Source organism: Ziziphus jujuba, chromosome 12 (assembly GCF_031755915.1).
Source record: "Ziziphus jujuba cultivar Dongzao chromosome 12, ASM3175591v1".
Taxonomy (NCBI): Eukaryota; Viridiplantae; Streptophyta; class Magnoliopsida; order Rosales; family Rhamnaceae; genus Ziziphus; species Ziziphus jujuba.
Window position 1 is genome coordinate 15,282,485 of NC_083390.1, and position 26,172 is coordinate 15,308,656.

General features: G+C 29.8%; 4 protein-coding genes and 1 long non-coding RNA gene across 6 annotated transcripts; 2 read left to right on the forward strand and 3 right to left on the reverse strand.

Moving 5' to 3' along the window:
* Positions 1-431: 431 nt before the first annotated feature.
* On the forward strand, positions 432-2,991 carry LOC107428884 (uncharacterized). 2 transcript variants are annotated; one of them, XM_016039479.4, is made up of 2 exons: positions 432-586; positions 1,576-2,991. In XM_016039479.4, exon 2 carries the CDS (start codon positions 1,727-1,729, stop codon positions 2,513-2,515), a length of 789 nt encoding a protein of 262 aa, XP_015894965.3. In that variant the 5' UTR covers positions 432-586; positions 1,576-1,726; the 3' UTR covers positions 2,516-2,991. The 2 variants fall into 2 exon arrangements, with proteins under 2 accessions (XP_015894965.3, XP_015894966.3); XM_016039480.4 differs by having other exon boundaries at positions 433-586; positions 1,664-2,991.
* Positions 2,992-4,427: 1,436 nt separating this feature from the next.
* On the reverse strand, positions 4,428-6,944 carry LOC107428889 (heparanase-like protein 1). Its single transcript, XM_016039488.4, has 9 exons — positions 6,711-6,944; positions 6,585-6,621; positions 6,280-6,466; positions 6,031-6,185; positions 5,698-5,931; positions 5,420-5,609; positions 5,219-5,344; positions 5,036-5,135; positions 4,428-4,938 (listed from the first exon to the last, which is right to left on the reverse strand). The coding sequence occupies exons 1-9, from the start codon at positions 6,909-6,911 to the stop codon at positions 4,606-4,608; spliced, it is 1,563 nt and encodes a 520-aa protein (XP_015894974.2). The 5' UTR covers positions 6,912-6,944; the 3' UTR covers positions 4,428-4,605.
* A 2,666-nt stretch (positions 6,945-9,610) lies between these two features.
* Positions 9,611-12,170, reverse strand: LOC107428875 (heparanase-like protein 1). The gene is made up of 9 exons (XM_048463031.2): positions 11,942-12,170; positions 11,805-11,841; positions 11,427-11,616; positions 11,174-11,328; positions 10,852-11,085; positions 10,573-10,762; positions 10,357-10,482; positions 10,159-10,258; positions 9,611-10,073 (listed from the first exon to the last, which is right to left on the reverse strand). Exons 1-9 carry the CDS (start codon positions 12,140-12,142, stop codon positions 9,741-9,743), a joined length of 1,566 nt encoding a protein of 521 aa, XP_048318988.1. The 5' UTR covers positions 12,143-12,170; the 3' UTR covers positions 9,611-9,740.
* A 7,372-nt stretch (positions 12,171-19,542) lies between these two features.
* On the forward strand, positions 19,543-21,369 carry LOC125418662 (uncharacterized). The gene is made up of 2 exons (XR_007237612.2): positions 19,543-19,902; positions 21,098-21,369. It is a non-coding gene; the product is annotated as an uncharacterized LOC125418662 (long non-coding RNA).
* A 2,036-nt stretch (positions 21,370-23,405) lies between these two features.
* LOC125418725 (heparanase-like protein 1) lies at positions 23,406-25,994 on the reverse strand. The gene is made up of 9 exons (XM_048463007.2): positions 25,723-25,994; positions 25,579-25,615; positions 25,264-25,456; positions 25,016-25,170; positions 24,697-24,930; positions 24,402-24,591; positions 24,195-24,320; positions 24,012-24,111; positions 23,406-23,884 (listed from the first exon to the last, which is right to left on the reverse strand). Exons 1-9 carry the CDS (start codon positions 25,921-25,923, stop codon positions 23,552-23,554), a joined length of 1,569 nt encoding a protein of 522 aa, XP_048318964.2. The 5' UTR covers positions 25,924-25,994; the 3' UTR covers positions 23,406-23,551.
* Positions 25,995-26,172: the final 178 nt, after the last annotated feature.

The following is a 26,172-nucleotide window of genomic DNA, read 5'->3' on the forward strand; positions in this document are numbered from 1 at the left end:
GCTTTCATGATATGCATTATCCTTAGGTGAGTCTCAATTTTGGATGAAAGAAGTTCAAAAAATATTACTTTTTACATTACAAAAAGATATTTCTTGTTTTGTTCAATTTTAATGAAATTTCATTTATTTAAAAAAAATGTTTAATTTTTTGTATGAGAAAAAAAAAAGCGAAAGAAAGAAAGAAAAAGGAAAGGAGATCTAGCTTTTTACAAAAGATAAAAAAATTTTAGCTTCCCATTTTACGGTAGAGATTCTTAAACTTTTAAATGCTTCTTTTTATATGTTTTTGTGGTACAAAATCATTAGTGACTTTTCCCATAATTTAACCAAACAGCACTTTTAACTCCCAAAAAAGGAAGAAACAAAAACGACGGCGTGTGGCAAATATTTTGCATTTTTCCTTGCGGTAAAAATATCTTAATATTACCATAGCGACTCATTTCTCAGAAACAGAGAGGGAGGAGAGAGAGAGAGAGAGAGAGAGAGCGAGCGAGCGAGCGAGCGAGCTGATCTTCCTCTTCGATCGCTGCTCAACGTCTCCTCTTTCAAGATTCTTGTTCGAAATGTCTGCAAAGATGAGGAATAGGTAAAATTCATCTTAAATTCCCTTTCAATTATTTATTAATTTTTGATTAACTTGCGGTATAGACCAAATTTTGAATTACGTATTCTTCTCGAACAAGTTTTTAATTTCCCTCACAGTCCTAATGCTTATTCGTGCCAAACCCTTTTCGCTTAATTATCTTCGCTTTTACGATATATATATATATATATATATATATATATGTTTGATCATAGTGTTTTTGTTTTTTTTTTTGTTTTTATTGGATTAGCTCTTTATTTTTTAAATATGCATAAATTCAAAAATTTTCACCAAAATTGGATTTTTTTTTTTTTAATGCATTGTTTATTGTTAGGTAGTGGTTAACTATGGTTTTCAATTGCTAGAGCATAACTGGGAAATAAAATTGATTTTGATTTTTGTTATGATTATTTGTTTTAGTTATAAGGGATCTTAGAAATTGGTAGAACTTTAAATTTTAAGAATCTTACTATTGAATATACTATGTTTGAGAATTTGAATAGATTTAATATCTCTAGACAACAGTTTACTTCATAGGAAAATACCATCATGCTGGTATTGCAGATTGCACTGGTCAAACATGAAAGCTAGCAGGGTCTTATTTGGTCGGTTCTCTAATTTAGCTGTGAAAGGAATTATTTTTCTGTACATTTTATATATATGTATATAACAGAATTTTTTACTCATCCAGGACAATGTGTCCACAACAACACGTATCCTTAAATGGATACCCAAATAAAAACTTTTACATTTAAGGATAGGTGCTGTCCTGGATGAACTCTAGACAGAGAGTCTCGATGAGCGAAGGGCTATATATATGGATATATGTATATATCTGCATATGGATGTATATTGTAATTAGTATATATGGATATATGTATATATCTGCATATGAATGTATATTGTTATTAGTGTAATGTTATTTGGTCCTTGATTGTTTGCATGATCACATTGAATATTAAGATGTTTAATTTTGCCTGCTATATATTTAGGTTTGATTTGAGGAGCAAAAGCTATTGACAGCGTATGCTATGAAATCTTCTAAGGCTCAGTTTCATGGCTAACTGGTGTATTCTATAGGTGGATGGCTCAAACACCACAGATTTAGCAGTTACTTTGGTTGTATGATAACTGTACTCCATAATGTGGGGTTTTGGTTCAAATGCCATTTCAAGCTTTGGAATGAAGAAAAGCTCTAGTAAGAGTGAAGCTTGTTCAGAGTGCTCGGATGATGATGTCTGTTCAAATGCTAGCAGAGAAGAAGGACTAGAATGCCCTATATGCTGTGAATCTTTCAACATTGTTGAGAATGTGCCATATGTTCTATGGTGCGGCCACACTCTCTGTAAAAATTGTGTCTTGGGGCTTCAATGGGCTATATTGAAACTACCTGCTCAACAAATTAAGATTCCATTTCTTGTTTCCTGCCCTTGGTGTCACTTGCTATCATTGCGTTTGGTTCATAGGGGAAGTCTAAAGTTTCCCCGCAAGAATTTCTTTCTTCTCTGGATGGTTGAGAGCTTGAATGGTGATAGGATGAAGTTTGGTTCCTCTCTGGGAAGCGAAAATCAACAAATTTTGCCTCCAAGGGGCGGTTTAACTATTGGAAATCCAGCCAGCCATGGTAACCGCAGGAGGGCCTCATTTTCTAGTTGTCCTGAGCTGTCAAGATATGATGGTAATGATGGCAGAAGCTATGTTGATAGACAGTTTTTATCCCTTCACAAATCTCTGGACTTTTTCATTCATTTTACATCCAAGTTTCCATTGATCGTGATATTTCTTTTACTTATCTTCTTTGCTATACCTGGAAGTGCTGTGATCTTGGCACTTTACTTGCTAATCACAGTTCTTTTTGCTATCCCATCGTTCTTGGTATTGTATTTTGCATACCCCATGTTGGAGAGGCTTGTGAGAGAAATCACATCATGAGACCGTTGATTCTTCATTCCAAAATACCCAAGAATTTTTTCCTGCATTTACTAAATCTTAAACTTTCTTTTCTGCCTCTATTTTCAACCTGTTGTTTTTCATCGGAGGTCCATCTACTTCCTCACAGATTTATGTTTTAATATTCAGAAACTTCTTTCATATGGTTTTCATCAGAGAAGAAGCATCTTTTTGAGTCATTACTAAGTTTAAGTTGCAGGAAGCATGGTTGATTTAGCTATTTTTTTTCTTCTTTTGTAAAGTGGCTGATTACCCATGTACCAGCATAAGATAGAACAAAGACATTGGTCAAGTGGCTTTGCTGGTGATATTAAAAGTTTGGTTATTGGTTTTGCAATTTTCTCCTGTTTTTGTGAAAGGGATAATGGCATCAGTTTTATATGTCCTTTGCCATTTTACTGTAGTTGTAATTCATCCAACAGCTGATTATTCTAATTTGTTCTTTTTCCTTGCTAAAATTCGCATCTTATTCATCTACATCAATGTTGCTTTAATAATTTATAAATTTCTATGAAAGTTTGTATTTTTGCATTATTTGATTATCTAAATAGTTCACAAACTTTGCAATGGATCTTCATTTTGCTATGATCCTACTAGTCTTATATAAGTTGTCTATGAAAAAAACAATTGCATAAGAATATGTTGTTAGGACCTATTTGTCTTTTGTCATTTCTTTTGCCTTTTACATTTCAGTCCTCTGCTTTTCTTATGCCAGTGCACTTTCTCCTTCTGCAACCTGATCAATTTATTTCATCTCAGTGTTGTAATTTTCCAAGGCTTTTTATCCTTTTGCTTTCTGCAGTTTCAGTGAGTTCTCTGTTAGTCCCGGTTCTTAATGCCGATTATGCTTTACGAATAAAGTACCAAAACCTCTGTTCTATCCCATTGGTCCCTGGCTTTCATCTTCTTCTCATTATCTCAAGAAAGTATTGCGGTTTATAGCTTCAAAATTTTATTGTTAAAAATAATATGAGTACCTGTTGAAAGCTCTAGAGCTTTCTTTTTCTGTCAATTTCCCAATTGATACGAGGATCTGTTTCGTTGTTAGTTGGCATAGTTACTGAATGGACACTTGGAAAAAAATGTATTTTCTAGTAGCTTGGATAAACTATTTTAAATTTTTCTTGTGTTAAACTTAGTGCCGGTTTAATCCATTGCAGTCCAACAAAAAACGAGTAGAGGTTATTTAGATAGCGTTGACTTATGTTTGATATTTTATGGTATAAGAAACCTTCTCAAAATTAATACATTTCTTTGATTTAGCCGACTCCAGTTTCTTCATCTATTATTTTGCCCATTGCAGGGCTATGAGAACTCTACTTTTAGTTTATTGTTCGATGGCTTTTTAACAAAACTCAGAGGTCCTTTTTTCACTGAAGGGGCTCGAACATGCTGAAGTTGCCATCTCCTTCAAACTATGTTAGTCTTGGAGTCATTTGTCTAAAGTTCAGTTTCTGGGACTAGGTTGCCATTGCCTTTGTTTACCATTGTTTGAGGCATTTCGTTTTCATAAAATAATTAGGATTTAACACATTTCAAAGATTGTGTTTTATTTTGAGATGGGTGTATACTTCGATCCTTGACACTGCTAGAAGAAGACTATAAAAAGTGAAAAAGCTGGGCAAAGTTTGGAATTATGAAGCATTGAATATACATATTTATGTGTATGAAAAATTGGCCAGTTGGTTTAACTCTGAAAATTAAGAAATTTCATAATAGAAAAATTTCAGGCAAAAACTCTCTCCGGTCTAAAATGGAAAATTTCCTTGCAATTGTATAAAACTGGACCTAGCTATCTTTTACTAATCTTTGATTGATTCCAGTATCATAACCAGTATCATAACTCAAGAAGTTCGACTTCAGAAATAGAAATATAACAACAAAATAGAGAAAATAATAAATTCTATATATCGAGAAGATATATAGATTCTTTTTTATTATGTTTGAAAAATTTATAACAAAGACTAACAATAAAAGAAAAATAAGAAGTCCTATGATAACTACTTGATCTTGGTCTTCATCCTACGAACTGTAGGACTCTAAAAGAAATGAAGAAAACACAATACAATCTCCTAAGCACTGCAGGCAGAAGCCTGGAAATCACTGAAACGGACAAACACAATGGAATCAGGTGCAACTGAAATTGGAGCAGTATTATCCACAAGATTTGGAGTCATGGTTGGGATTTCAAATTGATCTGTTGGACTCAGAGTTACTCCATTTAGTAGCACCACATCACTCTGAATATAGCCATCTTCTGCTGTCAAATGGTACTCTTCTCTTTGTGATACTGGACCGTTTTTGCGTGTTGCAAGTTGATCAGGATACAGATTGAAGTCGTCGATGACCGAGACATCATAGGCGGTAGTGTTGGACATATTGATCAATAGGAGTGAAACACCAGGCTGCAAAACACCAGTTTATTGATTTTGCTCAGCTCAGCTGTATAATAGAAATACAAAAGAAAATCCACCAAAAACATAGGTATGATGGTTGGATTACCTGATTCTTTGAGCAATGAGCATAAGCTCTCAGGAAAGGAGGGCCACTGTGTTTGGTAGCAAGAACTTTACTTCCCATCAGATTATTCCACAGAAGTGCACTGTTGGATCAAGAAAAAAAAAAAATCAATAAAAATACCATATTAAATCTAGAGGATCTAAATTTAAGCTTTAGAACACAAACCCATAATAGTCGGGATTGGGGAAAAATGATTGTTCATTGAGAAGAGCGTAGTTGCCTCCAAGGAAAGCTTGTCTGCAGTAAACCTTATGATTGTAGGTCGATGCCATGCCAAGTTGGTCCAAATACCTGTAAATTTCTCTACCGACTTAGTGCTTTCCATATGTTTGTTATGATATTTTTTATGTAGGTAAAAGTACTAACCAGAAACCATCAACAAAAGTATGAGAAACATCCCGGCCACCACTCTGAAGAGCACCACCGGCTTCGGTAATCCATGCTTCAGCCCATGGAGCAAACTCCCTCACAGAATTCTCTGCATCTTCGAATGTTTGAGCAATATTGTCCAAGTAGATTGGATCTTGAACCAAGTTGATAAGGTTAGGATCACCCCCTGAAAACCATAAATTTCTTTTATCTGTTAGCAACCAAATTGCAGATTAAAACTGATGCAAAATCAAATTCAGAGTACAGATTCATACCTAGACCAAGGTTGTAGATGTGATGGGACATACCATCCACCACATTGGGTCCGGATTTCTGCAGGAAGTTATCGTACCAAGCTTTGTCGTAAAAGCCGCCGGGGGCTATAACCTTTGGCCTTGTGGCAGGATCAGGGTACAAATCTGTCACTAACTTCTTAAGCTGAATCATGTCTCTAGCATATTGATCACTGTCCACTCTTGCTTCAACTCCGGTCCCGGATAATTCATCTCCTGATAGTACATTTGTAATGTGAGGTTCATGATCAAGTAAAGAAAAAAAAAAAGAAAAAAAGCTACATAATTTGACATGCAAGAAAACCATATTCTTACCAAGTTCATAGGAGTCAATATGGTATCCTTTTGATATAGAATACTCCATAAGATCACGAGCATTTCTTTGGTCCCAATTACCAACCCAAAGAAGTTTATCATCTGTAGATTGATGCTTCCCAGCCAGAGCATTCAACCCAAATGTCAATTTAACTCTGCAATGAAGTGTAAATTTAATTGTTAAGTTGAAATGTTTGAGGTAAAATATAATGACATTATATATAATTTATATTTACACAATTTTTATACCCTGTTTCTTGGAACAATGCATTGAGATCATCCCATCTCTGCTGGGAAAGGCAACCCTGGCCATATCCATATCGACCACCGTCTTGTGAGAATGTATCAGGGCAACCCGCTTGCTGAGAATACCCTACATCATATACGACTTGATCTTGCAGTGAACCTCCAATTCTAATTCTCAGATTGCCAAATGCTGAAAAAAAAAAAAATGAAAAAAAATAGCAAAATTACATAAAATAAGTAGAAGGGTATTTAAATTTTCTAATAAATTCTTAAAAAAAACATAGTTAACTGCTTATTTAGAGACTTACCCTTCATAGCATTGATCATAAGCTTGTTTGTCAGATCCTACAAAAGTTAGCAAATTCCCTCAAAAGGTTAGCTCGAAAACAGAGAAAACAAAAAACAAAAACAGAAAAAAAAAACAAAAACAGTACCATATTCAGAACACTAGACTTGATCCAAGAGCAATAGCCATTGTTGCATTCAGTATCAGGCCACCAGTCTAAAGTTGCGCATATATAGTTTTCATCAGTTGTGGCACTTTCAGTTTCTCCATTAATTGAAACGTCGACGTTATCAGCTAAACTCAACGAAAAGAACACAAACAAACAGCAGAATAATACTTTCAACTCCATTTTTTTTAGAAACTCAAACTCCTAAACTCCTTTGTATTAATACAAATGCTTGTGATACAAAAGATTTGAGAGAATGAATACTATTTATAGGTACGGTGGCTTCAAAGTTTATGCATTTTTATTTTTTTTTTCAAAATTTAAATCCCAATATTGGTTGATAGTTTTAGATAAACAAACAACCAACTTCATTTCAAATTTCTATATACATATTTAATTTGAAATATTTAAATATATATCTTTTCAAATGTATTTATTTGTCTTGCTTTTGATTTCATTTCTTTTTTCTTTTTTTTTTAAATTAGAAGTAGAATTTGTTTTTGAATATAAGGTAGTTAGAATTTACTGCATTGTTGATAATTTTTTTTTTTAAATGCTTTTTGATGATAAACATAAGTAGTACAGGTAATTGGTTTAAAAAAGTAAGATTTGATTTAACATTTTTAAAAAATGATTTTTTTTAAGAAACAGTTACTTATCTTTATTTTTTGAAAAAATGATGCTATTTGATTTTATAAATTTTCATTTTTTGAAAATGAGTTTTTAACCAGCAGAATAATAATTTTGTATTTGAAAATAAAAGATAAATACTCTGTTTAAATGTGTTTTTTTTTTTATTATTTTAAAAAGAAATTATTTATCTGCTTGATGATCATACTTTAATACAAACAAATTATATATATCATGCTCTTTAATGTTTTAGCATCAGGTAGAATGTATTTTAGCTTTCATTTGCATTGCATAAAAAAAAAGAAAAAATCTTATTATATATATCGGTACATTTTATTTTCAATTATATATATATATATATATATATATATATATATATATATATATTTCTCTTTTATATTTATTTTTTCATTTACTTTTGGATTTATAGCCTCCAAATACATCTGTGGCACATCAGATAAGGAAAAGGGGAAAGTTATCGAGCTAGCACTTTAAACAATCATCTTTGTAAGATCTTAAATAATCAACAGAATCTTTCAAAAGACAAATTTAATATTATGTCCATAATAATAATAATAATAATAATGTCTATCTTTTTTTTGGTAATTTAGAAAAAAAAAAAATAGTCACGTGTCAGAACCCAAAATATCTGGAATTATACACTATTAGTCACATGGCAGCCTCCAAATGAACAATTGAGATCCATGTGTCTTGCCTCCATTTTCATACTAAACCACGTTATTGTCCACAAAAAAAAATAATAATAATAATAATAAAAAATGCAGGTTTAGTCCATTAATATATTCTTATTATTATTCACTTGGCCAAGATTTACTGCTAAAGTGATTTCAATTTATTTAAAAAAAAAGATATGGATATCAATTTCAATTTTAAAAAAGTGGATAATATAGTGAAAAGAAATTCCCGTATCAATTAGTTGCAATAATTTGAATTCAAGCAAAATGGCAACTCTACGAATTATAAAGTAATAATTAATTTTATCTTTTTTTTCATTGACACATATTTTGACCGAAAATTTTGCCAAGCTAAATATCTAACCTATAACATATATTCTATATTATGTAATGGGTTATGAGTTGCATATTAGTATGATTATATAACTAAAAGGCACTAAATTATATTACTATATGATATAGTGGGCTGGAATATGTATGGACCAAATAGCATTCCATATTGGCAAAATGGATATATGTATACATCTTACAACTAAACTGATTGATATATTTTTATAGTTAGTTTTACAATCTATAAATTGTGAAGATAGATTTAGAGAATCAATATTATTATATAAAAATTCTACTTAAGATAATTATCTGTTCTTTTAAAATTTAATTCCTCCACTTTTGATCATTGCCAGAGGATGAAAAGATTTAAAATATATATATATATATATATATATATATATATATATATATATATATATATGATATACAATGTGTACATCCCGCTTTTGTCCAACAAAATCTATACTTTTGTTTATTATTATTATTTTTTTAGTATTATATTTTTAAATTGAACAAAACTAAGGAGTGAGAATTGTGCCTAAATTTTCTGAGGTAGGATTTTTCTGCATTTGGGAATTGCTGTTAGTTATTTTTATTGTTCAAAAGTCTAAGACTTTTTTTTAAATTTATTCCTCCATTTTTATCATCCAGAATGATAAGATTTAAAAAATATATACATAATATTCAAATGTACATCCCGCTTTCTATTCAACAAAATCTATATTTTGGTTTATTATCATTATTAGTTTTTTTGGGTATCATATATATAAATATACATATATACATATATATATATTTTAACAAAACTAAGATAAATAAATATATATATATATATATATATATATATATATATATATATATATATATATATATATATATATATATATAACAAAATTAGGGAGTGAGATTTGTGTCTAAATTTTCCGAGGTAGAATTTTTTTGTGTATATTAAATCTGTTTTTACGTTAAAATCTTTTTTTTTTTTTAGTATGCCTGAGTAGTAAAAATGGCATCTTACTTTTTATAACTAACCTTTTTTCTTTTCTTTTTATCATGACCAACTTTTTTTTTTTCTTTTTATATTTATTTTTTGAACTCGTTGATATGCAGATAAAATCTATATTGAAGAGATCATAATAACAATTTAAAAAAAAAAAATCAAAAATGGTATCAACAATAATACATATCATAAAATCGAGAAGATTTTTTTAATACCAGGAAAATTCATAACAAGGACAAACAAAACAGGGAAAAAAAAGAAAAAAGAAGGGGAAAAAAAAAAAAAAAAAGCTCAACAAAAGTGCTACTTTTCCTACGAATCATAGGAAATGGATCAATATTAACTAAAAAAATCTCCCTAAGCACTGCAAGCAGAAGCCTTAAAATCCTGAAAAACTGCAAAAACGATAGAATCAGGAGCAACATTAATTGGAGCAGTATTATCGACTATCATTGGAGCCATTTCTGGGATTTGGAATCCAATTGTAGGCCTCAAAGTTACTCCATTCAATAGCACAACATCACTCTGAATGTAACCATCTTCTGCAGTCAAGTGGTACTCTTGTCTCTGTGATCTGGGACCATTTTTCCTTGTAGCGAGCTGATCAGGATACAGATTGAAGTCGTCGGTAACAGTCACATCAAAGGCGGTAGAGTTGGACATGTTGATCAGAAGCACACTAACACCAGGCTGCCAAAAAAAAAAAATGTTTTATGAATTTGTTTTAGGTTGATTATATATATATATATAGAAATACTATATAGAAATGCTATACCTGATTCTTTGAGCAATGAGCATAAGCCCTTAGGAAAGGAGACCCACTGTGTTTGGTAGCAAGCACTTTGTTTCCCATTAGTTGATTCCAAAGAAGTGCACTAGTGAACCAATTAAAAACATTCAATAAAAAAAAAAAAAAAAAATTGAATGTTGAAGATATTGAATCTAAATATTAAGCTCTGGGCTAGATACTAACCCATAATAGTCTGGATTGGGAAACATAGATTGTTCATTGAGAAGGGCATAGTTTCCTCCAATCAAAGATTGTCTGCAATAAACCTTGTGATTGTAGTTTGATGACATACCTAGTTGGTCCAAGTACCTGTAAATTTTTCTTTTCAAGTTAATTACTCTCCTTGTGTTTGTTAATATGTTTCCGAGTACGTAAAAAAAATGGAGGAATAGTACTAACCAGAAACCATCAACAAAAGTATGAGAAACATCTCTACCACCACTCTCAGAAGCTCCACCGGCTTCGGTAATCCATGGTCCTGACCATGCACCAAACTCCCTTGCAGAATTCTCTGCATCCTCAAATGTCTGAGCAATATTGTCCAAGTAGATTGGATCTTGAACCAAGTTGATAAGGTTAGGATTGCCCCCTGAAAGCCACAAATTTCTTTATCTGTCCTTAACCAAAATAGCAGATCAAAACTAAGAATATCATCAGATTTAGTGCACACATGCATACCTGGACCAAGGTTATAGATGTGATGGGACAGACCATCCACGACATTGGGTCCGGTTTTCTGCAGAAAGTTATCATACCAAGCTTGATCATAAAAGCCACCAGGGCCTAACACCTTTGGCCTTGTGGAGGCATCGGGGTACAATTCTGTCACCAACTTCTTGAGCTGAATCATATCTTTTGCATATTGATCACTATCCACTCTTGCTTCAACCCCGGAACCACATAGATCATTTCCTGATAACATATATTTTTATTTAGATTGTAAGGTGTATTATTAAAAATGACCATATAATTAAACTACAAAGTGCAAACAATTTCTTACCAAGTTCATAGGAATCAATCTGGTATCCTTTTGATATAGAATATTCCATTAGGTCACGGGCATTTCTTTGGTCCCAATTACCAACCCAAAGGGCATTGTCTGTTGAAGAGTGTTCCTTCCCAACAAGGGCATTCAATCCGAATGTCAATTTAGCTCTGCAACCAAAAAAAAAAAGAGTTTAAAATAAAATTCACTAACTCTTAATTTGATAAGAAATTGTGACAGTATTGGTGGTTATGTGTATGCTTTGTACCCTGTTTTTTGGAACAATGCATTTAAATCATCCCATCTTTGTTGGGTGAGACAACCTCCACTGTACCCAAATAGGCCACTGCCTGGTGTGAACATAGCAGGGCATTGCACTTGGTTAAGTGAATATCCCATATTGTAAACAACCTGATCTTGCAATGCACCTCCGATTCTGATTCTCAGATTGTCAAATGCTGAAAATTTTACCAGTTTTAGCACAGTAAAAATAAAAAGAACCCAAAAAAGGAAAAAACATAGAAGCAAACATCATTAACTTGGTTAAGGAAGCTTGGAAATTTTCTACTTTCAGAATTTATTAGGAGGTACAAAGTACAGAAAAACAAAATCAAATATGAACATAAAAGATTATTCAGAAAATTACCCTTCATAGCATTTATCATCATCTCATTGTTCAAATCCTGCAAAATGGAGCAAATTCCCATAAAAGGTAGTTAGCTTAAAATTCATTCAACCTTGCAAAGAGTTAAAAATGAAAATGCCAAAAAAGAAAAAGATTACCATATTGAGAATGCTAGACTTAATCCATGAACAGTAGCCATTGTTACATTCTGTATCAGGCCACCAATCTAAAGTTGCACATATAAAGTTCTCATCTGTTATAGCTTTTTCGGTTTCTCCGTTAATGGAGACCTCCACATCATCAGCTAAGCACAAGGAAAAGAGCACAAATAAACAACAAAATATAACCTTCAATTCCATTTCTCACAAAGATTTAGTTTTACACAAAACTTTTTAATTCGATGAAGAAAAATGTAAAGCATGAGCATATATTTATACATAGATGTGTGGTGGTTAGAAAATTATGTATTGGTTTCAAAATTCAATTTCAGGAGGTTTATCTTATGTTGTTTTTAAAAATTAGTTTGAGAAGAATAAATTTGATTTTCATATATATATATATATATACATACACATATATATTTTTCTTTTTCTTTTTTTTTGGGTTTTCCATATATATATAATTTTCAAAATGTATTTAATGTTTCTGTTATTTTCTAAAATGATCTTTTCTAAAAAAAATGAAATTAAAAAACAAAACAACTGTATTTGAAAATTAACTATAATTTTCTAATGTTATTGTTTTGTTATGTTATGAAAGTTTTATTTTTTTAAAAAAAATTAAAAAGAAAAAAAGAGTAAAAGATTTGCTATCTACTGCAAGATTTCATTTTAAATTTCAGAAAGATTTCTTTTTGTTAAAAAGAAGAAAGATTTTAGCACTTTTGATTTTTTGCTCTCTCATTTTGTAGTAATTTCTTACATAAAAATGTTGCTGGATTTAAAATATATGCAGGACGGGATCCACTTTGTTGATGGGTTTTATTATTAATATTATTATTATTGTTGTTGGTCAAATGTGTAGCAATGCAGCTCTTTATTCTTAATGATGCTAATGAGTTAGTGACGAATATGATTAGTGGCGGAGCCAATAATGATTATAAAGGAGTCATATGCTATAAATAGAGTCTAAGTCATGAATTTTGAGAGATTAATCTAGTGGTAAAACATATCCTTATATATTTAAAATTGTGTGAGCCATATCTCACCCTTTTATCCTAACCATTTACATTTATGCTTTTAAAAACCAAAATTTACCCAACATATTTATTAATATATATTATCTACTTAACAAAATAAAAGAATTGTTAATTTGAATTTTTACGGCAAGTTTATATGAATCTTTAGGGAGAAAAAAGGAGGGGAAAAAAATGCATTTAGATGGGAAATGGGTTTTTTTATTTACTTATTTTTTTCTTGGACATTACAATTCACAAACCTTTATTTTGGAAGGATCATTAAAGTCCAAATGATACTGTTTTAGGATGTATTTACTTTAGTTAAATGAAAGATACCTTTTAAAATCAAATATTAAAACACAATAAGTAGAGTCAAGACAAAAACTTCACTATTATGAAAAAAATATATATATTTGCTATCAATGATGAAAATTATCATTTTATATGAAAAAAATTAATTAAGATATTTAGTTTTATTATTATTTATTCTAAAATATTAAAAATAAATCATTTAATGATAATTATTTAAATTGTTATTTAATATTTAACTTCGACTAATAATTATTCATAACTAATAAAAAAATAATTATCAAAAGTTTTAGTAAAAACAAACTAAAATAGTTATTAAGCTTTAAAAACAAGAATACTAGTCACTTAGGTCTTAACACATAATTATTTTATTAGTATATACTAATTAAATAAATTCATTTTAAGATTTCGAAATACTTGCAAAAGATATAAAAATATATACAAATTTTTTTAGGATATCTGCAAATTTAAATCTACTAAATAAATTTACTAAGATGTATGTCACTATTATATATCAATATTTAATTGATTTATATTTAGTTATATTTATCTTTTTAAAAACTTAATTATTCATAACTAAGTTATTACAACAATTTCTAATCTAAAATGGAGGGGGTATGGAATTTCAAACTTAAAACATCATAGGTGTGAGTATAAATGATACAACAATTAAGGCAAACATTTATTTTAATATGTTAATTAATAAAATATTGACAAATGACACTTAGCATAAATATCTTAGTAGTTTTTTTTTTTTTAAGTACCTATAGCATTATTATGCTTATATTTAGTTAAACTTATTTTGATATTGTTGTAGCTTCTAGGGGAATCAGATTTAGCAATTTTGCTAAAAATAAAATAACAGTTATAGAGAGAATCAATATTTAATAAATTATTATTTCATAATTGCTATATGTTTCTAAATCAATATTTAAGTGTTTAGTAAGAAAAAAAATTAATTGCTGCATATATATATATATATATATATATATTACTTTTTATATTCCTCATGACTATATTAAAGGAGCAAAATATTTTATGCATCAACGCTCAAAATTTATAAACTGCAAAATGAATAATTTCTCTAAATGCATAAAATTATTATTATTATTATTTTTTTTTTTTGAAATCCTTTAAAACCCTCTGAATACATAAATTAATAATTGATCAAACTTGTAAAAGATAAATAATATATATAAAAAATTACAGTACATAATAAAAAAATTTTACTTAATAGCTTTTTTTTTTCAATTTAGCTTTTATTTACTTATTTATTTTTTCAAAATATGCATATGAAGTCTTTTTTCCAATACGTACAAGAAAAGGAAATAAGCTTTGAAATAAAATTATTCAGTCAATAATTCAGATCTGCATACTAAATGAATAAATTCTAAATGCATAAAATAATATTTTTTTTTTTTGAAATCCTTTAGGACCCATTGAATATATAAATTAATAATTGATTAACTTGTAAAAGATAAATAATATATATAAAATATTAAGAAATTTTTACTTAATAAATTTTTTTTTTCAATTTAGCTTTTATTTATTTATTCCAAAATATGCAAATAAAGTTTTTTTTTTCAAGATGTATAAGAAAAGAAAATAAACTTTGAAGTAAAATTGATTAATTGATCCACAATTTTCCATATGCAGAAGTCAATTAATTAGCTAATTGAATAATAGTCTTTTTTGCATTTATTAATGGGATTCTTTTAATTAGTAGACTTCTCTATATGGTGAAATTCCCTATTAATTCTTTCTTTTTTATTTGTTAATTAAGTTGCGATAATTCCATAATTTTAGATTTGATCAAGCTTGATTGATGTTTTCCTTTTATTAATGTATATTACATAGTTGGTTAAATTATTTCACATAAATAATATAATGTTCAATTAAAATTAATAAATATTCACTTATTAATAAATAGATAATTTTAAATAGTTTCATGAATATTTATTTATAAAGGTTAAAATATATACTTCTGCTTTGTCAATTTAAACGTAATACAGATGGGGTTATATGGGACATGGGGTGAGTGGTATTGGTTATTTGATTCGAAATAGTAGTGGAAAATTAATAAGCTGCATTATCTAAACTGCTTCTAAGGAGTTTCACTCCATTAGCTATTGGATTATTAGGCATAAGAGCATCTCCAATTGTGCACCATTTTGGCAACAAATTTATTGCATTGTTCACTCACCAATTCACTGTACATATCCTTTTTTTATTTAAATTTTTAAAATTTACAAAACAACCCTCATAACAATTTTATAAATTTTAACCCCAATTGCATATTTTTAACAAAATCATTTGTTTTTGGTACAAAATAATAATAATCTTCCATTTATCCCATATTTTTTATTAATATTTTTAACTTTTATATGGAATAAAATTAATATGTAAATAATATAAAATTTTATGTGGGGTAATTGATCAAATAGATAAGCTAGGAATTAAAAAATAATAATATAAAAAGTAGATAAAAAAAGGAATATAAAAAAATATATTCTTTTTTGGTGTTAGAAATAGTATAATGGGTTAGAAAGAAATTCCAATTTGATATGATTTTCGCACTATTTTTGTGCAAAATTTGCATCATTTTTGTACAATGGATTGAAGATGCTCTAATAAAGCATTACAATTTGGGATAATCTCATACCAGATCCCTGAACTATATGAATTGAATCAATTAAGTCCTCAAACTATTTTTTTTTTTTTTTTTGTAACAATTTAGCTCCTAAATCCGTTCAAACTCTACACCATAAGACAAAATTAACTTTCCATCCAATTGATTAACAGAATATGCAAATGAAAGTCAGGTGGCCATTTAACAAGGGTATTGAGGGTCATTTGCATCCATCATTGTCACGCTCCAAATCCCTATAACTCTCCAACACTTATACATTCAAAGCACTCCTTAGAGTACGGGACTAGAAGTTAGATTGGCATGCTTCGGAAGCTAACAAGTTGGCGGCAAATAATATGGCTAAATTTTCTTTCAATTTACAAAAAAGATAATGTTCTTTGATACCTATCTTGTAATTAAGCTTCCTCAAGAGATCTTCAATATTTTGACAGTTGACGAGGCAGAGACTTTGGCTTCATTGTAATCCCCATTCGGTGTTGTCTTGGTTGCTTAATGTACTTATTTTTACCCCATAAAAAAAGCCCTCTTCAAGATTTTTCACAGAATTGGGAACTAATACTAGTAAGAGTTACAAATGTATCCTACATAACCTTCCTCACTGCAATTATTCAAAAAGAGGGGAAAAGAAAAAGAATTAAAGAATGCCTTTTTCTTAGGGAAAAAAGAAGAAGAAAGAAAGCTCGTTTCTTGTGACCCTTTTCTCGGTTATCGTAGAAGTGGATGAGACTAATTTTTCTACCAATCTATGAAAATGGTGGTTTTTCTTATACAAATAATTTGATATTTTGAATATAGAAGAGTTGGCCAATTCAAATACTCTTTGTGTTTAGCAAAATGTTGTCAGATGAATGTTTTATAACATCCAATTTCAGATTCCAATAGTCACCCTTTATTTCACAATTAGTTTTTGCTAAGAAATTTTTTTTTTTTTTCCCCTTTTTGGACGTCAGGCGTGCAAGATTGAGCTGTGCTTTTTATTCTTCTTCTAACTCTTTCTAATTTTTTTTTTCCCTCCATCCTATTGGGAATGGTTGAGGTACAATTATGGATTGGCTCTGCTACAAAACCTAAGAACATCAACAACATGCGGATCTATCAGATTCTTAACTATTGTAAACAATCTTTTACTCATAACATAAGAACATCAGGTCAATTAAAAAACACAATATAAAATTGAATATGAATGGTCATCGGGTTAAAGTTCATCGAATTTCAAATAGGATGGAAGCTATTGATGTAAAAAAGGAGAAAAGTGTGGATGGTTTAAAGGAGGTCGAAATTAATGGCTTTCTAAACTTAGGTGGCATTTTACAGCTTCTAGGTTCAGCAAAGGAGTGGAATCAGAGTTCTTTGATATATCACCACTTTCCAGTTCTATAAAAGATATTGAAGGGGCATTGAATGTATCAGTGTTGAAGAGTTTTTAGGACATTTGAAGGAACGTGAAAATGATAGGTGCAAATGACCATCAATATCCTTATTAAAATAGCCACTTGATTTTCACATGCACGTTCTGTTAGCATTTGGATGGAATTTGATGAAATTGTAATTTTATCCTTATAATGCACAGTTTTAATTAATTTAAAGACTTGATTGTCACAAAAAAATAGTTTAAGGGCCTAACTAATACAATCCACATAGTTTAGGAACTTTGTGTGACATTATCTCTTACAGTTTTGCATGCAGTTGGGGTATATAATGCTGAAATAACAAGTGATATATATATATATATATATATATATATAGTTAATTTTTTTTCAGAATATTTTAATGAATTTTTCATTAGAAGCTTACTTATTAGCTTTTAGATCTTTTCAAAGACTTAAATAGTTTAGTAAAATATTAAAATTTTGATGACAAAGTGAATATAAATTTTAAATATCTTTTTCAATTTTAGTCTTTAAAAAAAAATCTAAAATTGGATAAGTGAAGTGCTAATTGAAAATTCATCATGTGTATAATATAGCCTTTTTCTATACTATTAGTGCAAAGATGAGTGATTTTTGGTCCTTTCTAATGCCTGTTTAGTAGAATTTTTTTTTAGATCAAAAGCACTATTTGAAGATCAAAAATTTTTTTGTTAAAAAATAAAAACGTTTGACAAAAATCAACAAGCACTTGTTGTCCAAAAAAATAATTTTTTAAAATTATTTAAAAGAAGTCTATTTTTAAAAAAAAAAAAATTTTTTTTTAGCTTATATAAAAACTCAATAAGTATTTAATACCGTTTTTTTAGCTTATATAGAAATTCATTGAACAATTAATATATTTTTTTGATTTACAACTAAATATTTATTAATTTTTTAATAAATTTTTTTTTCAAAAAGATCTATTATACAAATCTCTATATACTAAAGTTTTATTTTATCATTTATATCAAATATATCCTTGAGCATTTATCTTGATTAAAAAATGGCACTTCACCATGCGTTTTGCTAATTTATTTTTCATCGTGTCAAAAGTTGGTTACAACCCTCAACAACCCTGTTTTTCACCAAACCACTAGTTTTGCTTTATTTTATATATGCTCCTGCTTTTAGAGAATTTGACATGCGTTAAAGTTTTTCTTTATTTAATTTTCAATATACATTAAGAGTATTAAAGTAAATTCGGTCTATTAATTTGTACAATTTTCAGTTCCAAAATTACAAAACAGTTTTTTATGTTAGTTTTATTATTTAAATACCCTTGCTTTTAAAAGATTTAACATGCCATTAAAGTTCTTCTTTATTTGATTTTCAATGAATAGAGAGGGTATTAAGGTAAATTTAATCTATTAAGTTGTCCAATTTTTAGACTCTTAAAATTACAAAATAGTCAATTGTTCTATAATAAATATGCGCTAGAAGTAAAAAAGGACAGTTTAGATATCTAATTGCTTTATACCAAATTATAAAATTATCCCTTACTTTTTAATATATATATATATATATATATATATATTTTGGTGAATCATTACTTTTAATATACATGAAAGAAGAAAAAAAATAAGGAAGGACTTTTTAAATTGCTTTCATTATTATTTTTTATTATTTTTTTCTTAAATTGATTTTTTATTATTATAAATCATTGTCTTCTATTAGAAAGGACTTTTTAAATTGTTATTTATTTATTTTTTTTATCATTGCTCGGTAGAAGTTTATAGTTTTAACTTTTATCATCTTAATTTATAGGATCTTCTTTAATATAACTTTTCAATATTATGAATTAATAAAAATATTTTTTCTTATCATTTTTTTTTCTCTTCATTTGTCTTCGAGTTGTTCTTTCTCTTTTTCTTTTTTTTCTTCAAAAGAAATTATGTGAATTTTTTCATTCAAATTTTAGAAAATTTAAAACAATTATACTAAATAATAATTTATTTAAATTGCAATATCAAAATTTTTAAAGATTAAAATGCAAAATGAAATCATTATATAGTTTAGAGATAAAAATTACTTTTAACTTTATAATATATAGATAATTTATTTATCCAATTTTATTTTATTAATTAAAAAATCCACCATAGTTATAATGGTACAAAAACTTTATAAAATATTAATCCACGTGCATCCCACCTCGCCACGTCTAGTGTACATATATGTGTGTGTATATATATATATATATATATGTATATGGAGAGAGAGAGAGAGAGAGAGAGAGAGAGAGAGGTTCAGCTGGTATCCCATCCGAATAAAAACGTGCTTTTTAAAAGGGCTCTATATCTGGTCATTCGATTAAACCAACGGCTGAGATAAAAGCCTCCCCAGTTAACCCCAAATGGAGCTTTCGACGGTAAATCCACGACATCTATCCGGAGCCTCTCTAAGATGAAAATCGGCGATTGATAACATGGCGTCCACCGACGGAGAAGAAGCATAGACAGGCAGCGGTCAATCTCGTCAGATTCTCATCTTGGTTTCCTTCCCGCATTGCTAAAGACAAGAGGGGTTTGTTGCTCATCTGGGTTTCCATCACTCTTGCCCTTGATTCTGCCATTTCAGGTATATCTCTCTCTCTCTCTCTCTCTCGCATATAGCTGGCAAACTTATTATATGCTTCGATTTTCTTTTTGTGTTGTGAAATATTGCGTAATTTTCACAAATTTAGTGTTTCTTGGGTCATGTTCTGTCAACTTGCAGGTTCCAAAAAAAACCCTGTGTTTGCTTCCGTGGTGATGTTTGTTATTGGACTGAATTTGACTTCCCTGGTCAAATGTTGGACTGAACATAATTAGTTATTTTGATTAGGCTAGATGAGGAATCTATCAGCTCAGATTCTGTTTTGAAATTTGACAAGAGTATTTGTTGTTGTTGTTGTCGTTCCTGGAGTGCTCTTTTTTAAACTATATTTGACTTTCTAAGTTGTGCACAACAATTTTGAAACCGATTTAAGCTCTAATATTGCTGTTCCGTAAAAACTCATTTTCTTGTAATGAGTTTTGTTCCTGATAGGTGCTAAATGAATATATTAATTCAGCGTAGCAGATTTAAATGATTGTATTGGCACATACTTCTTGTGGAAATCAATCTAGAGCAGAAGTTTGGCAAAATGTTTGCTAGAGCTTGTAAGGAGTCTAGGATATTAAAAGTGGCTAGGAGTTCTGTGAAGCTAGGCTGGTTTAGTCTCTTGCTATGCTAGGCAGCCAGAGGAAACCTATCACAGAAATAATGTTACATTGGAAAAGATTACTCGGATAAAGTTAAAATAAATTCTTCTCATTTGGAGCTTGCTTTGAAGAGCATAGTCATTTTTGTCAGATTTCATTCTCATTACGTGGGCATGCTTATAAAATGGATTTATTTAGTGGCCTCTTTTGTATTTGTTATGTTTGATAAACTTGGTATATATGTATTTGTGCATTCTCTCCTACATCTAAGTTCATGTTATATGTTTATGTGGACATGTTTTTAGAGGTGATGATAGAACAAGTATTTGAAAACCATATAATGATGGTGCGTCTAGTCTAGGATCAATAATTAACAAATAATGTGTTAATTATTTGTTACACATCTGTTCTGTCACTTTTTACGTATAAAAAGAATTGTTGTAGTTTTTTGTTTGCTTTCCCTTGTGATAGTATTTTCTTTTTGTTGCTCGTTTATGATAAACTATGCTCGCAATGTAGTGCTTCTTTTTCCCTTTCTTATTTTCTCATTAAGATATTTCGTGACGATGAGAGTTGATTACTTCTTTCAGGCATGAAAAAGCAGAGCTCATGATGCGAAGCAATTCGGCTGGAGTTTGGATTGATGTTATGCACAACAAGAAGAAAAAGAAAAGGGTGAACCATGAGCTGGATACTATGTGATATTCCCAGATTTTTATGTAGCTTTTTACCATGAAGATTGAGTTGGATGTAAATTACGTTGCCCTAGTTCCACTTGAATCAACATCATATGGCCCTTGTTCTATGTGCACTTATATTGTATTTTGAATGTATGATAATTTTTATAAGATATCAATTTTGATGTTCTGCATTCTGAAATGAATCAGGAAAGCACTTGTAAATATGCTTCTATATTTAAATAAAGCTCCATCTCTCCTACAGATTGCATGCAAATATAATTGTATCCATTAAGGCTCAATTAGCGTGATCAGTAACTTGTACCAACATCATGAAAACCAAAATTTTAACAAAAGACTAATAGCTTATACATATATAAATTCACCCATAATCACATGGATTTGGTTTTTTACAAGTAGCCAGACAAAACCGTATATAACTAGTTAACAAAGCGAAACTTTTACCAAAAAAGTTAACGAAACTGAATGATACATATAATTAATGTTCTCGTAGATTGCTTCAAGAGTACTATATGATCTTTCAATTTACCAAAATAAATGATGAATTTGTGTAATTATATATCCATTTTGTAAGGTTTAACTTCTCTTATTTTGCCAAAATAAATTTAGCACATCTTTTTTCCTATGATAATTAAACATGTATAATTAAATTATTTTATAAGTAAAAAGGATAAAAAATTCAACAAAAGCATTACATAGAATCCTATAACTTCTAAACTATAAAGCCAGAGGAATGAGAAAACAAAATTCATGCGAGTTGTATGTTCAAGCAATAGCCAAGAAAAGGGATCAGCTTAATTCTTAGGCTGCAAGCAACAAACTCTATAAAGATAAAGGCTCCTGAGCTTAATCACTATATAATAGGTTCGAATTAAGAAGAGGGACGCTGCTTTTAATAATTTGATTCCATAACCAGTTAATGATTGTGATCAATAACTTTCTATACGACATGCAAGGTTCTGCTTGAAAATTTGGACTAAAAAACGGATGCACTTGAGTTTCTGATCCAGTAATGTTTTAATGTCTCATCCACCCTCTGATGTTGTTGAAGAGATGAGGATAATGTCGTCCTTTTGGAACAGAGGTAGCAGGGACGCCATACTTCCTCCCATGCCTGTCCCTTTTCTCTCCCTTACCTCTTCACTGAGCGAACCATGTCCATCCCTTTTCTGTATGACTCTGTGTCACTGAGGAATACGACCATCTCTACGAAGAAGACCTTCTTTGAAATCCATTTAGTCTCAAAACATCCTTATATGGCCTCGAAACATCCTCAAAATCCCCTTTATTTTTATTTTTTTCTTCATTCGAAGAATGAACCTGTTCTTCCTTTGTGTAGCCGTTCATGGAGGTCAAGAGATTTGAAATGGGAAAGTAAAATTTGGGTATCTCGTATTCCCTTAAGCTTAACCGTAACACCCATTTTTGGGAGGTAAGGTTATGATCTTTTGGTGTTGTTAAGGTTTGTATGTTAATTTTTTATTATCTATTTATTTATTTATTTTGTCTGAATGCACCTTGCTCTACTGGGTTTTGGTTTCTAGGTACAGAATGATTCTTTACTCGTATATATATATATATATATATATATATATAAAATAAAGGATTCTCCTTCATTTCATTTTCAACCCCTTAATAACTGAGTCAAGTAATTAATTGGCAAATGGAAATCGACCCAAATAGCCAAAAGTAGAGGCCGTGGAAGGCTGAGTTCGTTGGTTACCTAGTTTACCAAATCCTTCTCAAAACTTAAATTAATTAAATTATTAATCTGACATTTTATTTTTTGTTATAATTTGTAATTGCACTTTTCATAAATAGTATAGAGATATTATATTATACCCATAAAATTATCAAAAGCTACATGTAAGATAAGTTGATGTTTGTGTCCTCTTTGTTTATGGTAATGTTTCTTTTGTTTTTTTAATTTGTCTATCTAATTAATCTCTAATTCAAATTTTTTGAAATATTTATTTAAATTTATAATTTATTAATATTGAAATATTTATCATTTAAAATATTATTTAAATTCATAATTTATTAATATAAAAAATATTTATTATTTAAAATAAATCTTTAAATTTATAGTTTACTCATATTGAAATATTTATTTAAATTTATAGTTTATTGATATTGAAATATTTTATTACAGAATATCAATATTGGAACTGGAAATTATCAATATTAAAAGTGAAATTAACTTTGAGAATTAACTTTTATTATTATTATTAATGAGAAATTAATAACAACCAACCAACTCGGAAAAATAAAACAAAAGGTCCTACATGTGTAACTACTCACTCACTTGTCCTACCAATCTATAGTTGACTTAAAACAATCACCTAATTAAGCACTGCAGACAGAAGCCTTAAAATCCTTGAAAACAACAAATACAATAGAATCTGGTGCAACACTAATTGGACCAGTATTATCCACTACATTTGGCGTCAATGGTGGGATTTGGAATCCATCTGTTGGCCTCAAAGTTACTCCATTCAGTAGCACAACATCACTCTGAATATAACCATCTTCTGCTGTCAAATGGTACTCTTCTCTCTGTGATTTTGGACCATTTTTCCTCGTTGCAAGTTGATCGGGATACAGATTGAAGTCATTGATGACCGACACATCAAAGATGGTAGAGTTGGACATGTTGATCAAAAGGACACTAACACCAGGCTGCAGAAAAAAAAAAAAAAAATATTCACAGTTCTGAATTTTGCCGAACTTGAGTGCTGTAAAATGGGATACTAATACTATAACAAACAGATATAGAATATAAAAAAGGTAAAAATGGTTGGTTTACCTGGTCCTTTGAGCAATGAGCATAAGCCCGGAGATAAGGAGATCCACTGTGTTTGGTAGCAAGCACTTTGTTGCCCATCAGATTATTCCACAGCAAAGCGCTGTTGGGAAAGAGAAATAAATTAAAAAAATTTATATCTTTGAAGATGGTGAATCATAATTTACAATTTGAGATTTATGTTACCCATAATAGTCAGGATTTGGGAACATTGATTGTTCATTAAGTAGAGCATAGTTTCCTCCAAGCAAAGCTTGTCTGCAGTAAACCTTATGATTGAAAGTGGATGACATGCCAAGTTGGTCCAAATACCTGTAAAGTTTCTTCCAATTTAGTCCCTTGTTTGTCATAATGTTTTTGAGTACGTAAAATATATGGTAGAGAAGTACTAACCAAAAGCCATCAACAAAAGTATGTGAAACATCTCTGCCACCACTCTGATAAGCTCCACCGGCTTCAGAAATCCATGCTCCTGACCATGGAGCAAACTCCTTTACAGAATCCTCTGCATCTTGAAATGTCTGAGCAATGTTATCCAGGTAGATTGGATCTTGAACCCTAAAGATAAGATTTGGATCACCCCCTGAAAATCAAAAATTTATTTTTATATTATCACCCAAGCAAATAATAATAATAATAAATCAATAATCAAAAACCAAACTCATATAGTGCAGACATAAATTCCTACCTGCACCAAGGTTGTAGATGTGATGGGAAAGACCATCCACCACATTGGGTCCTGATTTCTGAAGAAAGTTATCATACCAAGCTTTGTCATAAAATCCGCCAGGGCCAATAATTTTGGGCCTTGTGGTAGGATCAGGGTACAATTCTGTCACTAACTTCTTGAGCTGAATCATGTCCTTAGCATATTGATCACTGTCAATTCTTGCACCAACCCCGGAACCAGACAATTCATTTCCTAATAACAAATATATTTGGATTGTTTGGTCCATTATTAAAAATGAGTATATAATTGAACATACAAAGTGCAAACAATTTCTTACCAAGTTCATAGGAATCAATCTGGTATCCTTTTGATATAGAGTATTCCATAAGGTCACGAGCATTTCTTTGGTCCCAATTACCAACCCAAAGGGCATTGTCTGTTGAAGAATGTTCCTTCCCGGCAAGGGCATTCAATCCGAATGTCAATTTAGCTCTGCAAAAAATATTTAAAAAAAAAAAATTCTTTCAAAATTTGAGAAGTTTGACATTGAAAATAATAATAATAACAAGGTTACAATTTATATACCCTGTTTTCTGGAACAATGCATTTAAATCATCCCATCTCTGTTGGGTAAGACAACCTGGAGTATATCCAAATAGACCACCACTGCCCAGGGTGAACATAGCAGGGCATTGCACTTGGTTAAGTGAATATCCCATATCATAAACAACCTGATCTTGCAATGAACCTCCTATTCTGATTCTCAGATTTCCAAATGCTGTAAGAAAATTTTTTACCATTTGTAATTAGCACACTGCTTTTTAATTGAAAAAAAAAAACAAAAAAAAAACCACCTAAGAACCAAAAAAATGGACAACTTGTACATGTTCAGAAAATTACCCTTGATAGCATTTATCATAAGCTCATTGTTCAAATCCTGCAAAATTTATAAAATTACCACAAAAAACGTTAATTTGGAATTCATTAAAGCAAAAGCATAAAAGTTGAAAATAAAAAATAAAAAGAAAAATAAATAAAACTTACAATATTGAGAACACTAGACTTGATCCAAGAACAGTAGCCAAAGTTACATTCAGTGTCAGGCCACCAATCTAAAGTTGCACATATGAAATTCTCATCTGTGATAGCTTGTGCTGTTTCTCCATTGATTGAAACATCAATGTTATCGGCCAAACACAATGAAAATAAAACAAATAAACAAGAAAATAGTATTTTCATCTCCATATTCTCAAAGCTCTCTGTAACTCCACAAAAACTATATGTTCTCCGAAACTGTATTAGTTTTCACAAAGTTATGTTGTGCAAAATGACTTGGAGAAGTCAACTTTATATAGAGGTTATGCTTGAGAAAACTATGTATTATTCTATAATTTAATTTAATTTAAATATATCTGTTTTAAATTTCTAAAGTGTAAAAAGATTAAACGATTGTGTCTTTTAAATTTTGGATAGGGAACATTATGTAGATGTCTA

Coding starts and splice junctions, on each gene's coding strand:
- LOC107428884 (XM_016039479.4), top strand. CDS start 1,727: ATGTGGGGTTTTGGTTCAAATGCCATTTCAAGCTTTGGAATGAAGAAA.
- LOC125418725 (XM_048463007.2), bottom strand. CDS start 25,923: ATGGAGATGAAAATACTATTTTCTTGTTTATTTGTTTTATTTTCATTG. Junction 25,171..25,263: donor GCATTGTTCCAGAAAACAGG/GTATATAAATTG, acceptor TATTTTTTGCAG/AGCTAAATTGACATTCGGAT. Junction 23,885..24,011: donor CTCATTGCTCAAAGGACCAG/GTAAACCAACCA, acceptor TTTTTTCTGCAG/CCTGGTGTTAGTGTCCTTTT.
- LOC107428875 (XM_048463031.2), bottom strand. CDS start 12,142: ATGGAATTGAAGGTTATATTTTGTTGTTTATTTGTGCTCTTTTCCTTG. Junction 11,842..11,941: donor AGTCTAGCATTCTCAATATG/GTAATCTTTTTC, acceptor TCCATTTTGCAG/GATTTGAACAATGAGATGAT. Junction 11,329..11,426: donor GCATTGTTCCAAAAAACAGG/GTACAAAGCATA, acceptor TTTTGGTTGCAG/AGCTAAATTGACATTCGGAT.
- LOC107428889 (XM_016039488.4), bottom strand. CDS start 6,911: ATGGAGTTGAAAGTATTATTCTGCTGTTTGTTTGTGTTCTTTTCGTTG. Junction 6,622..6,710: donor AGTCTAGTGTTCTGAATATG/GTACTGTTTTTG, acceptor TAACTTTTGTAG/GATCTGACAAACAAGCTTAT. Junction 6,186..6,279: donor GCATTGTTCCAAGAAACAGG/GTATAAAAATTG, acceptor ACTTCATTGCAG/AGTTAAATTGACATTTGGGT.